The sequence below is a fragment of the Schistocerca cancellata genome, chromosome 9, assembly GCF_023864275.1.
Source record: "Schistocerca cancellata isolate TAMUIC-IGC-003103 chromosome 9, iqSchCanc2.1, whole genome shotgun sequence".
Classification (NCBI taxonomy): domain Eukaryota; kingdom Metazoa; phylum Arthropoda; class Insecta; order Orthoptera; family Acrididae; genus Schistocerca; species Schistocerca cancellata.
The window spans coordinates 158,732,947-158,747,266 of NC_064634.1; the positions used below are offsets into that span (position 1 = coordinate 158,732,947).

At 40.1% G+C, this 14,320-nt stretch overlaps 1 protein-coding gene across 5 annotated transcripts in view; it reads left to right on the top strand.

Moving 5' to 3' along the window:
• LOC126101586 (histone acetyltransferase KAT6A-like) overlaps nt 1–14,320 on the top strand; it is a 295,397-nt gene that overhangs the window by 239,454 nt on the left and 41,623 nt on the right. For all 5 annotated transcript variants that reach the window (XM_049912240.1, XM_049912244.1, XM_049912242.1 and 2 more), the window contains one exon: nt 11,131–11,323. In XM_049912240.1, coding sequence (XP_049768197.1) covers nt 11,131–11,323 — 193 coding nt within the window. The remainder of the gene's footprint in view (nt 1–11,130; nt 11,324–14,320) is intronic.

Genomic DNA, 14,320 nt, shown 5'->3' on the forward strand with positions numbered 1-14,320 from the left:
TGAGCTCTTGATATTCATACAGGTGATTCTCTTCTCCCCTAAGGTCTCTTAAATTTTCCTGTAGGCAGCATCTATCTTTCCCCAAGTGATATATGCTTCTAAATCCTTACATTTGTCCTCAAGCTTTTTCTGCTTAGTCATTTAACACTTGGTGTCAGTCTCATTTTTTAGACATTTATGTTCCCTTATTTAGAGCATTTTTATATTTTCTCATTTGTTTAGTTAAATTCAGTATCTCTTGTATTACCCAAGGATTTCAAGTAGCCCTTGTCTTTTTACCTACTTGATCATCTGCTGTCTTCACTATTCCATTTCTCAAAGCTATCCATTCTTTTTCTACTGTATTCTTTTCCCCTGTTCTTGTCAATCGTTCCCTAATGCTCTCTCTGAGATGCTTTACAGCTTCTGGTTCTTTCAGTTTGTCCAGGTCCAAACTGCTTAAATTCTTATCTTTTTGTAGTTTCTTCAGTTTTAATCTACAGTTCGTAACTAATAAATTGTGGTCAGAGTCCACATCTGCCCCTGGAATCTGGTTCTGAAATCTCTGTCTTTACCATTATATAATCAGTCTGAAACCTTCCTGTGTCTTCAGGTCTCTTCCACATAGACAAGCAAATAATGGAAAATCCAGGATGGAATGTAACAATATTGTGAAAGTAATTGCCACTCACCATGTAGTGGAGATGCTGAGTTGCAGATAGGCACAACAAAAAGACTCCACAGTTAAAGCTTTCGGCCTGTAAGGCCTTCATCAACAATAGACCACACACACACAAACACACACACACACACACACACACACACACACACACACACACACAACTGCAGTCTCGGGCAACTGAAACCACACTGCAAGCAGCAGCACCAGTACATGATGGGAGTGGCAACTGGGTTGGGGTAAGGAGGAGGCTGTGGTGAGGAGGGGGGGATAGTATGGTGGGGGTGGTGGACAGTGAAGTGCTGCAGGTTAGACAGAGGGCAGTGGAGAGGTAGAGACAGAGGGGGAAGCAGTGGAAAAGGAGAGAAATAAAAAGACTGGATGTGATTGTGGGATGACAGCTGTGTAGTGCTGGAATGGGAACAGGAAATGGGATGAGGACAGTGACTAACAGAGGCTGAGGCCAGGAGGGTTAAAGGAATGTAGGATGTATTGCAGGGAAAGTTCCGACCTGCCCAATTCAGAAAATCTGGTGTTGATGGGAAGGATCCATATGGCACAGGCTGTGAAGCAGTTATCGAAATGAAGGATATCATATTTGGCAGCATGTTCAGCAACAGGGTGGTCCACTTGTTTCTTGGCCACAGTTTGTCAGTGGCCATTCATGTGGACAGACAGTTTGCTGGCCCTCATGCCTACATAGAATGCAGCACAGTGGTTCCAGCTTAGCTTGTAGGTTACATGACTGGTTTCACAGGTAGCCCTGCTTTTGATGGGATATGAGATGTTAGTGACTGGATTGGAGTAGGTGGTGGTGAGAGGATGTATGGGACAGGTTGTGCATCTCGGTCTATTACAAGGGTATGAGCCATGAGGGAATGGTTTGGGAGCAGGGGTAGCGTAGGGATGGTCGAGTATATTGTGTAGGTTCGGTGGACGGCAGAATATCACTGTGGGAGGGATGGGGAGGATGGTGGGCAGGGCATTTCTGATTTAGGGCACGAGGAGGGGTACCAGTACTGGGTGGTACTGAGTTACGAGGGAAATACTCCTCTGTCGCCAGATGGTGGGACTTTGGGAGGTGGTGGGAAACTGGAAGGATAAGGCATGGGAGATTCGTTTTTGTGCAAGGTTGGGAGGATAATTACAGTCAGTGAAGGTTTCAGTGAGACCCTCGGCATATTTTGAGAGGGACTGCTCATCACTGCAGATGCGATGACCACAGGTGGCTAGGCTGTATGGAAGGGACTTCCTCGTATGGAATGGGTAGCAGCTGTTGAAGTAAAGATACTGCTGGTAGTTAGTATGTTCAATACGGCTGATGCAGCCATCTTTAAGATGGAGGTCAACATCTGGGAAGGCTCCCAGTGTATGTAACCTTAACCTATCCATTTCCCTTTTTATATTTTCTAACCTTCCTTCTTGATTAAGGGGTCAGGCATTCCATGCTCCAATCAATAGAACACCAGTTTTGTTTCTCATCATAACAACATTTTGCTGACTAGTCTCTGCATGGAGATCCACATTGGGGACCATCTTACCTCTGGAATATTGTACCCAAGAGCATGCTATCATCATTTAACTATACAGCAGAGCTGCATGGCCTCGGGAACAATTACGGCTGGTTTCCCTTTGCTTTTAGCCATTTACAGTACCAGCACAGCAAGGCCATTTTGGTTGATGTTGCAAGGCCAGATCAGTTGATCAGACAAGCATAACAAAAAGACCATCTAACAAGTCAACTTTCAGCAAAGTCTGGCCTTGTCAGCTGGAGACAGTGGTCATGTGTGTGTAAGTTTCATTTGAATGAATGAATGTGTGTGTGTGTGTGTGTGTGTGTGTGTGTGTGTGTGTGTGTGTGTTTTGTCTAATTCTGAAGAAGGCCGTTTGGCTGTAAACATTACTTCTTTGACAGTTTTTTTGTTGTGTGTATATGCGATTTAACATCCTCGGTATATGGTGATTGCAATCTGTCCTTTTCACAATACTGTCATTGTTCCATCCTGGAATTTCCATTGTTTTATTTTTCAATTTGTGATGACACGATTCCATTTGAAATGAAAGATGTATTTTATGTCAAATTGTGAATGTGCATTTGATCACTTGCACTAAAATAACAGGAAAACATACAGTTTTATCCATGGTAATATCTCAAATGTTTTTCTAAAGACAATAACTTACATGTGATTACTTTAAAAGAAAAAAAAGGCTTCTAAAATGACAAATACATTTGATGAGAAAGAGATTAATGTAAATGCTGTCAGTAGTAAGAGTCGTGGAGATGAAATGACAACATACTCTGGGACATGTAAATTTTAACGATTTGAATGCATTGTGTGAACAGCAGTTAGAAGATGGACTGCCAACAAATTTAGAATCAGAATTTATCAGATGTAAATTTTATATTGAAAATATAGTGCACAATTTACTTTTGAAAATAATAGAAACAAAACAAAAGAAACATTAGACATTATTCATACTGATTTGAAGTGGGCTCTGAGCTCACGGTTTGCATGGGCATACACAGCCCTTTTTCAGAAAAAAAGGGGTTCCTGTACTTTGATCATCTGTGGGATGTTTAAGATTTCTTAAAGCATTATTTCAATGCTCACTTTCACATTTTAAAAGTGTGAATACAACATTTATACCAGTAAAAAATAAAATTCTATTGTGTCAGATGTCAAAGTCTGTGGCTCTGATTTTTTTTCGTCAGAGGTATTGGTATGGAGTGCCAGTGCGTACTATCAGAAATCAAACACTGGAGACATATATTTTCTCACTTTTATTGATTATTATACCAACAAAGATGGAGTGTACACTGACAAATCTAAAAATCAAGTTTGATTGTTTTATGAGTACGATAATGGAATTTAATATCTAACTGGTAAAACTATTAAGAAATTGATATGTAACAATGGGAAAGAATATTTAAATTCAGATGTCTTTCCTTTCTGTAAGACAGAAATGGATCTTTTTAAATCCATGTCGTCCCTATGTACATGAATTAAATGATACAACAGTTATGGATATGTTTTGATGGCTGTTAGCTGAAGCAAGAGTAGATAGGAAATTTTGGCTCAAAGTCACTGGTGCAGCTGTGTGCCTTAAAAACAGAATTTGAGCTATTACCACTGATAGGAAAACCCCTCATGAAATATTATGTATAAAGAAACCTAATGTTAAACATTTGCAGCTGTATTTTGTACATGCACCGTAATAATTAAGAAAGTCAAAGTTGGACTGTAAAGCAGACTTTGGAATTTTTTATGGACCTGTGGAGTTATATACAAAGTACTGATTAACTGTAAAATTATCAAATGGAACAACATGGTTCCAGAGACCTTTTCAAATTTCAAGCATCTGTGATGTATGTATGTATGTATACAGACTGAAGCAATGAATGAAAATTTGTACGGGATCTGAATCCCGGTCTAGGTACAAATTTTCATTCATCGATTTAGTCTGCAAATATATAAAAAAATCATCATTGCCAGACAGGTTGATGTTGTGGAAGAGGATGTCAGGTATATAGATCTAAAAGACACTGATTCAAAGTGTGGACATTTTAGTGATTCTGAGTATAAAAGCAAAGAATGTAAACCTATAAATGAGCAAATGGAAGAAAAGGGTCCCATAGAGGATTCAAGCAATCATAAGAAGTCAAGAATGTGAGTTGAGAAAGTCATCTAGAGAACGTAAAGTGCCTGATAGATTTAATGATTATGTAATGAGTAACTTTATTTATGTGAATTTCAGTAGTGCTCGTAGTTCACAATATTTTGAGGAAGTGATAAATAGTAATGAACCAAAAGTTAGGAAACAAGTTGTGGATAAGGAAATTAAGTGTTTAAATAAGAATAAAACTTGGAAACTAACAATTAATCAAATAATGTAAGTGTTCTTGATGTGAAGTGGGTTTTTACAAGAAAGTCAGATAACACTTGTAAATCAAGATTAGTTGTAAGCAGATTTTAACAAAAAGAAATTGTGGATGATATTTATACACCACATGCAAAAACTGAAACTTTTGCTGTCATAGTGTTGTCAAAAGAGCTTAATTGTAGAATAAACAGATATACTGACTGCATTTCAAAATGGTAAAGTTTCCTCAGAAATTTATGTAAAGAAACTTCCAGGATACGTGGATGAAGCCGGCTCAGTTTTTAAGCGGTATAACGTTTTGTGTAGCTTGAGAAAAAGGTCCCCACATGTGGTACGTGTTTCAGTGAGTTGTCAGAGAGCCTAAATACAGTAGGAACGTTCTGGCAAAATGTAAATTTTGGGACTAAAGAAGGCCACTTACTGAATAGCAGAAGCATTCAGTTGTCAGCAGACACATGCAAAAAAGAAAGAATACATATTAGCTTTTGGAATCAATCCACACACACACACACACACACACACACACACACACACACACACACACACGTGCACATACGCACATGCACGGGCATGTACCGCACTTGCACGGGAGGGGGGGGGGGGAGGGGAGAGGACACACACATCCATTTCCTACACAATGCCAGCTGTACACACAATGCTGTTATTGCAGTTTGGTAGTTGGATGGGATTTGTGGTGGTTGGGGTGGATAAAGGATGAGAATAGGGGGAGGCAGGAAGAGGGATTGGAATTGTGTAGCTGATGGCTTGGAGGGAGGTAGCTGGTTTGCTGCCTATGAATGTGGGAGGGATGGGTGGCAGGTGCAAGGGCTAAATATGTGGTGCATGGGTGCTGGAGGTGATGGGGAGTGGCACACGGTGGAGGATAACATGGAGACTTGTATTTGGAGGGGATGATAACATAGAGGAAGGAATAACTGTTGGTTGAGAATGTAGGGTCAGTAGGTTAAATGCAGATTGAGACCAGGAGACTTATTGGAACAAAGGATATGTTGCTAAGGTAACTCCTATCAGTGTAGTTCAGAAGAGCTGGTGGTGAAGGGAAGGATTCAGATGACCTGGGTCATGAAGTAGCCATTAAAACTGATGATGTTTCGCTCAGCTGCATGTTGTGCCACTGGGTGGTCAACTTTTTTTGTGGTCACAATTTGGTGATGGCCATTTCTTCTGGTTGACAGCTGGTTGGTTGTCATACCAACATAAAAATTTGTGCAGTGATTGCAGCAGAGTTGGTATATGACATAGCTGCATTCACAGTTGGCCATGCCTCTGTTGGGACAGAGTATGCCTGGGAACAGGAGTAACAATTGACAAGGGGTGAATAGAGCACCTGGGTCTTCCAAAGGGATATGACACTGTGGCAAGGGGTTGGGAGTGGGAGTGGCATAGGGATGGACCAGGACATTGTGTAGGTTGGGTGTGCAGTGGAATAACATCTCAAGAAGGGTGATAAGGATCTTGAGTAGGACATCCCTCATTCCTGAACCTGATGGTAGATAAACAAAGCCCTTGTGAAGAGTATGGTACAGTTGTTCCAGTCCAGGATGATTTTAGGTGATGAGGGGTCTCTGCTTTGTAGCTGCTTCTTTTGGATGGGAGCAAGAATTATAGGTATGTGAGGTATTTACAGACTAAGTTTGGGAGAGGGAGGGGGTACTGTCTGTCTGTGAAGGCCTTCAGAAGACCTTCAGTGTACTGGTCAAGGGAGTTCTCATGACTGCAGGTACACCATCCATGGGTGGCCAGACTGTATAGGCATGGTTTTTTTTTTGTATGGAAGGGGTGACAGCTGTCAAAAGACTGCTACTGTTGGTTATTTATGGCTCAAATGTGGACATAGATGTGACTGGAGCCATCAGAGAGGTGTAGGTCAACATTCATAAAGGTGGTGCATTTGGTAGAGGAGGATCATGTGAAGTAGATGGAAGAGAAGGTGTTGAGGTTGTGAAGCAATGATGATAGGGTGGAGTGGCTATGAAGATATTGTCATTGAACCAAAATCAGGCAAGGGGTTTGGGGTTTTGAGAGGCTATGGAGGCTTCCTCTAGATGGGCCACAAAAAAGTCAGATTAGGAGGGTGCCACATAGCTAAAGGACATGTACTTATTTGTGACGATGTAGTGTATGCAGAATGAGATAGTTGGTTTGAAATCTGTAGGACGGTGGGAAAGGTAGTGTTCGATAGTGGCAAGGCCATGGGAATGAGGGATGTTGGTGTATAGGTAGGTGCATCAATAGTGATGACCAAGAATCCAGGAGGAAAATGATCGGGGGTGGTGGAGAGTTGGTGAAGTAAGTGATTAGTATCTTTGATTTGAAAGGCTAGGTTTTGGGCAGTTGGTTGGAGGTGTTGGTCAACCAGAGCAGATATTCTTTCAGTAGGAGTGCGTAGGAGTGCAATAACAAGTTCCAGGATTGTTGGGTTTGTGGAGCATGGAGAAGGTGGGTGTGTGGGGTGTTATTGGGTGAGGATGGAGGTGGACTCAGGGGAAAGGTTATGGGATGTGCCTAAGGATTTCATTAGGGATTTAGATGTTACATTGGGCTTCAGGGATGGGATCACAATGGCAAAACTTATAGATGGGGGAATCAGACAGTTGTCAGAATCCTTATGTTAGGTTCTTACTCAGATTCATCACAACAGGGGAGTCATTGTCTGCAAGGAGGATGATAAGCTCAGGACTCCCATGCTCACTGTGCTGAAGGTCTCACGAGGGACATCACACCCCCAAAACCTTGGCTGTAAACACATTTCCTGTGCCATATCTTCACACATCTCTAATCCTCCACCACCTACAAGGATCAGCTACATGAGAGCACCCTCCTCATCACCCATATCAGCCTGGGCTGGAACGGTTGAACTATATCCTTTGCCAGGGCTTTGATTATTTTATCGACATGCCCAGATATTAGGCACGTCCTACCAAAGATGTTTCCCACCCCTCCCGCCTTCTCAACCTACACAACATCCTAGCCCATCCCTATGCCACTCCCATTCTCAACTTCTTGCTTCTTGCCTCTTGTGGAAGGTGTAGGTACAAGGCATTCCCAGTCCACCCACCCATCACTTATCCTACCCCATCAGAGGCAGGGCCACCTGTGAAAGCAGCCAAGTCATATACCAGATCTGTCACAATCACAGTACAGCTTTTTATGTCGGAATCACAACCAACCAGCTGTCCACCAGAATGAATGGCCATTGCCAAACTGGCCAAATACATCATCTGGATCCTTCCTCCACCACCATCCTTTCTAAACTATGCACATGGGAGCTATTCTTGCAACACATCCTTCACTCCTACAACCGTCCTCGTCCCAATCTGCATTAACCCACTGTCCCCACAGCCTCCACCCAACTGTAAATCACAACCAGTGTCCACTGCAGAGTGTCCAGAGCAAATCCGACCCACACAGTAAACAAAACATAGACCAGACGGCACTGAGAGTCAGAACATGCTAGGCATGACATCGGCCACCAGCCGATCACTGATCTACCACACCTGGTGGGGCAGGGGCACAGCATGTATTAAATTCATGTTTCCACGTAAACTCTGACTTCAGCATCTATTCATCATATGCCTAGCCCATATAAGTGTCACCCTCCCTTCCATACTCCCTCTGAGCCACTAGCTAGCCACCTCAACCCCTCTTCTTGACCCATGTGTGTGTGCGCGCGCGCGCGCGCGCGCGCGCGTGCGCGCGTGTACACTAACTTGAGAAAGGATTGATTCTGAAAGCTAGCAAGTTTCCTTTCTCCTTTGCGTGTGTCTGTCAACACCATAACGCTTCTGCTATTTGGTGAGTGGTTTCCTTTACTTCTAATATTTACTTTTTAAAAATTCCGAGTTTTTAAAGAAGTAAATTTGATTACTACATACATGTATTTATAAGTGCAAATTATGTGTTCTGTATAACTGTGTTTGTTGATGGTATGCTATTTTGTTGTACAAGTAAAGAGAAATTACAAGAAACCAAGAAGTTGTTATCCAAGTGATCTCAAATGAAAGACTTCAGTGAAGTAAAGAAATGTCTGGGACTAAATATTGATTATAATTATGCAAAGTGAATATTGACTCTTAGTCAGGAAAGCTTATTGAATGTATAGTTAAGAAATATCAGATTGAATATTCAAAGTTGTACAGTACACCAACAGAAGTTAATTTGAAACTAGAACCAGCTCAAGGTGCAAGTCATGATATTATGTCCAGAAACCTGATAGGTGCTCTCGTGTGCATTAGCTCAGGAACATGGCCATATGTAAATTACAGTGTAAACTATGGAAGTAGGTTTCAGTGATGTTATAGTGATACTTTAAGTATACTTTCCTTGAAGTTAATCTATGAAAGAACTGAAAATATTGATTTCTTGGATTGTTTTATAGATGCAGATTGGGCAAGTGATAGTGTAGTTTGTAAGTCCGTGTCATGTTACGTAATTACATAATTTGGAAATCTAAGAAACAAGAAAGCATTATGAAATCCTCTACTTTTGCTGAGTTTGTAGCATTGTCAGAAGTAGTCATTGAGGTTAAATTAATTCTAGATATTTTGAATAGCTTTGATGCAAAATCTGATGAGCCCATGAAAGTATATGAAGAGAACTCAGGGGCAATCAGTATTGTTAGATATGGTAACTTTACTAAAAATACAAAGTACATTGAAACACTCCACCATTTCATGAATGAATGTTACATGAATGGAATTATAGATATTTGTAAAGTAAATTTGGAAAACAATGTAGCAGATTTTTACCAAGTCATTGAGCAAGGTTAATTTGTAAAATTTTGAGAAATATAATTTGATTGTGTTATAAATGTAAGGAGTAGAAGCCCTTGTAAGGAGTAAAAGACATTTCAGAAAATTCTATTTCTGTGTTTCACTATTCTGTTTGGTTTGGCTTTCTTTCAATAATTTCTGTGTATGGTAAAATGTAACCTGACATGCATCACTAGCATAGATGTCTATTTGAATAAAAATTAAACTGAAAAGGTGACCTCTTCCTCATTTCCCTTTGTATTTGTAACATATGTCCTACAGTTAATGTTTCTGTAACTGGGTTTTGGAAGTTATATGATTAACTGACCAGCAAGACCTATACAAATTTCTTTAAAAAAAGTAGAGGAACACAGTTTACAGACTGTGTTATTGGTCTTGAGTCCAAAGGCTGTTTGATGCAGTCTCAACACTAGTCTGACCTGTGCAAGCCTCTTCATCTCTGCTGAATTACCTACATTTGAAACTATTTACTGTGTTCAACAAGGCTTGGTCACCCTCTGCATTGTTTACTCTCCCTCTTCCACTATCAATGAATCTCTTACTTTAGTTAAGTTGTGGTAAAATTTCTCTTCTCCCTAATTCAGTTCAGTACTACATTATTAGTAATTCAGTCTAACCATTTAGTTTTTATAATTCTTTCATAGCATGACATTTCAAAAGCTTAAATTCTTTTATGAACATGTTATTGAACACATTTCACTTCCATACAAGATACACTCCAAATAAATACCTTCAGAAGAATACTTCATAATGCTTAATTTTATATTAAGTGTTAACAAAAATTTCTCTTTTTTAAAAAATCTTATGTTGCTATTGCCTGTTTGCATTTAAAATCCTTTCTACTTTTGCCATCATCATTTATGTTGTTACCCAAATAGCACAAATTTTAGTGCCTCATTTCCTGATCTCATCCTCTGAGCACCAGCTGATTTGATTTGACTACTTTCCATTACTATTGTTTTCACTTTTTTGTTGATTTTCATCTTTTAACTTCTTTTAAAGACACTATTCCTTACATTAAACTGACTGTCCAAATCCTTTGTCATCCATGGCAGAATTATATCATTGACATAATCAATCACACTTTGTTGTGGATTTTAATTCCCTTTCCACATTTTCTTGGATTTCTTTACTGATTGCTCAATGTCACATGGACATGGATAGGATAAAACCCTATCTCATTCCCTTCTCAACTACTGCTCCCCATTCATTTCTTCTGAAGCCATACGCTTCTGGTAAGGATATATTAAAATAAGTATGTAGTAAATTGCTATGGGTGTTTATTTCTGTAACTAGCACCACTAAAATTTAGTGTAGTTGCACATAATACAAACTTTCATGAATTGTGCATTGTTGATAACAGCAAGTTGGAAAAAAGGCTGTGTTAAGGAGAAGTTATCCCACTTTGGCATCCTAATGAGAAATACTTCATTGCAGAAGAAAGTAATGTGAGAAGTTGGGGATGCCAAAATAACATATGATAGACTAGAATCACGTTGGTATGTAGCTACAAAGGAAATATTGACACTGTACTGGCAGGATTAGAATAGAGGTAAATATATATAAATGATCTATTGAATGATAGGCTGAATTACATCCACAAGCATGGAAGTTACATTTTATGTTACTTTTAACTACGACAAATGAGAAAAGAGCTGTGTTTTATTATTAGAGATAAAAGATTTTAACATTTGCCTGCATATTCATTGTTAAATACCTTTGTTAATAATTTTATATCTAGTTGCAGACAGACTGAATGATGTATACCTAAAGGCTTTTTGTTGTTGTTTTGTTTAGGGGGCAATGGATGGACCACAACTACCACCCTCTCCTGATAGTGGTTGCAGTGATTGCAGCGACTATTCCAGTGATTTTTCAGTTGGCTCCCCTTCATCTGTAATGTCAGGTGTGATGAGGACTGACACAGAGAAAGTGGTGACAATGAATGCTCAAGTAGTTGCACAACCCACAAATCTCCATACACAGATAGGTATGTTGACAATTGGAATACATTTTACTGTACCAAAGATGAGAGTATCAAGAGACAGCTGCTGTATAATAACCCGTCTCTTGTCTTCTTGAACATGGCAATAATAACAGAAAGTGGAAATGTTAAGCACCGATACTCTTCTAACATAAATAATTCTAAATTTCCTATCAGGATATCACCTAACACCACGTACTGCTGTCTTTGTTTGTACAAAGAATCGCACTGATAACAAATACATACACAGCTGGGCATTAATATTGTTATGCCATGAAGACAGAATGCAACAAATGTCAAATTGGCCTGTGTGTACTGCATACTGCATATTCAAGTTATTAGCAACCTCACAAAATTGGTAAGAGTAATACCATTTTAAAAACATCCACCAGCACGTCTTTTTATTTGACAGTAGCAAGAGTGTGGCTTACTAAGACCATGGTTTGTCATTTCATGATACTGCTGCTCATGTTGGTCAGGACCTCACAAATGGTATGTAAATATGATACAGAATGAATGGGTGCAGGAGGGTCATACTCAACACCATGCGTGGTCTCAGGACACCTGTGTGATGACTACCAGTCGAGAAGATGGACTTTTTGTTTGCTCTTCTGTGCAGTACCTAACTATGTCAAATGACTTGAGTCAGGAAATTGACTTGTTTGATCAAGGTGGGGATAGTGCAGTGACATCTGGTGAAGCATGGACTGTCAACATGGCCAACATTGTTGCAGCTTTCGTGGATAATGCAACAGACAGTGGTGTGCCAAACAACATCACTGGGCGTTGGAGAGGCACTGAGCCATCTTTTTAGCTGTGTCCTGATTCTGCATGCAGCATCATGGTTGACATATACATGTGTGGTGGCTCCAAGATGGACCTTGTCTGGTTGTATTCATCACATCATAAAGCCCCAGCACCTTGTGTGATGGTATGTTGTGTCATATGGTCAGTGGCGGATACTTACAGGGGGCGCATGGGGCATGCGCTGCCCATAGCTGGGCCGCCCAAATTGCCACCTGCGCCACCCCCGATAGTCGACCCACACACTATTTGTTTGTTTCATCCATCAGTTGACTCAACTGAATTGAATCAAGTAGCTGTACTTTCCTATGTAGCACACGCGTTTCTGTGTGGCACATAGACAGCTAACACATACGTACGAGAAAAGTTGCAGCAATTTTTATTACGATAAAAGTAAAGGTAGCTCAAGATATCTTTAGTGCCCCCTCCTTGAGGTTTTCCTGTATCCATCACTGCATATAGAACACAATGCAATCATCTTTGTTTTACATAGCCAGTAATGTGGACAGCAGGCATTACATTTTGAGGTATCCATGACCTATTTTAACAAGATAGTGCAAGACCACATGTTGCCCATACTGTCCTGATCTGCTGCGATGCAGAGGGCATTGGAATGTTGCCCTGACCTGCATGCCACCCAAATCTACCACCTGATGACAACATCTAGTCAGGGGTTGCCTAGAGGCTGGCTCATCATAACTCACCAGCCATGACCAATGATGAACTCTGGCACAGAGTTGAAGCAGCATGAAGTGGTGATGTAGCTGTATCTGTCATCAAAGCTCAGATTGATTTGGTGCCCAGCTGTGTTAGGTGGCAGTTCTTTGTATTTAATTTCACTTTCTGTATATGCTTGTACTGTCTACAAATTAAATAATGTATTCTTTCTACTATAATCCATATGCACAATAAGTAAAATTTTGTTATTTGCTGACTTTCTGTAGTCTGATTAAAATTGCTTGAAAGTTGACACTTCATGCATTGGAGCTGGTTTCCCCCATTCGGAGCGCTCTGCGTCACGCCCAAACCGTTCGCCATTGCTGAGCTGCCGCAACAATTGATCAGTTCACTTCCAATTCCTTGTCCAGAATTATTTCTTGAAGTGTTTGGATCCTGAAACACACACACACACACACACACACACACACACACACACACACACACACACGATGCTAAGGAAACACACACCTTTCATACACAGCATTAACCAAACAGTACTGGATACTTCCACACAAAATGTGATTCACTGTCACATATACTCTTATAATAATCACAGAGATTGGCTTAGATTAAATAAGCTTCACATGATGATGTGTGAAGCTGAATTTTTGAATTCTGCAATTCATTGTTGTGACCAGAATGCTACAGTCATAAATAAAACGTCTTAACCCAGTGTTTTGCTGTAGCTCAATCGGTAGCATGTGAGCCGAATGATTAGCGTGTAAGCCTGGCATGTAGAAGGTTGTAGATTTGAATCTCAGTAAAAGTAGTGACATTTTTTTAATTTCTCTATTTTTTTGTTTATAGTTTTCTACTCATCATTTTCATCATCATATTGACTTTTTTATTTGCTCTTATTTTTCTCCCTGTCATTCTTTTTTGTTGGAATCTGCCTGTGTTGCCTGTAATCTGCAACCAAGTGTCAACAAGGACTGCTCATCAGTTGGCTCATATAGCCAGTGTGAGTATAACATCAGGTAACCAGTGATAGTGAGACATTACAGTTTGTTTTTAGTACTGAAACAGAATTTTTTCTGTCTTGAGTTTTCTCATACAGATTAACTTCAATCACTGGTAACAAAATTATCGTGATTTTAGTTCTACAACAGATTGTTAACTGCCATTTTCTGGGATATATCGCATGTCATGAGGCTGTAGTTAGCTTAGGGCATGAGTTTAAATTCAGGGTACAGAATGCGTTGTCTGCCACATTTCATTCATTGGTTACATAGAATCAGCTGTCATCAGAGCATCTTGCATTTCCAACATACTTCGTGGTAGTGTATTCCAACATACTCTGCTTTACATATTAACAGCACTTGTGATGTGATCCACTGTGCTTGTGTGTCCCATATAACTGAGTGGCAGCCCAGCAACCGATGTGGCACCAGTGACAGACATCAACTGTCTAGTAATTTTAATCAAGACTGTAATGCTGCAATTTTAATGGTCAGCATTTAAATTTAGATGTTATACGTG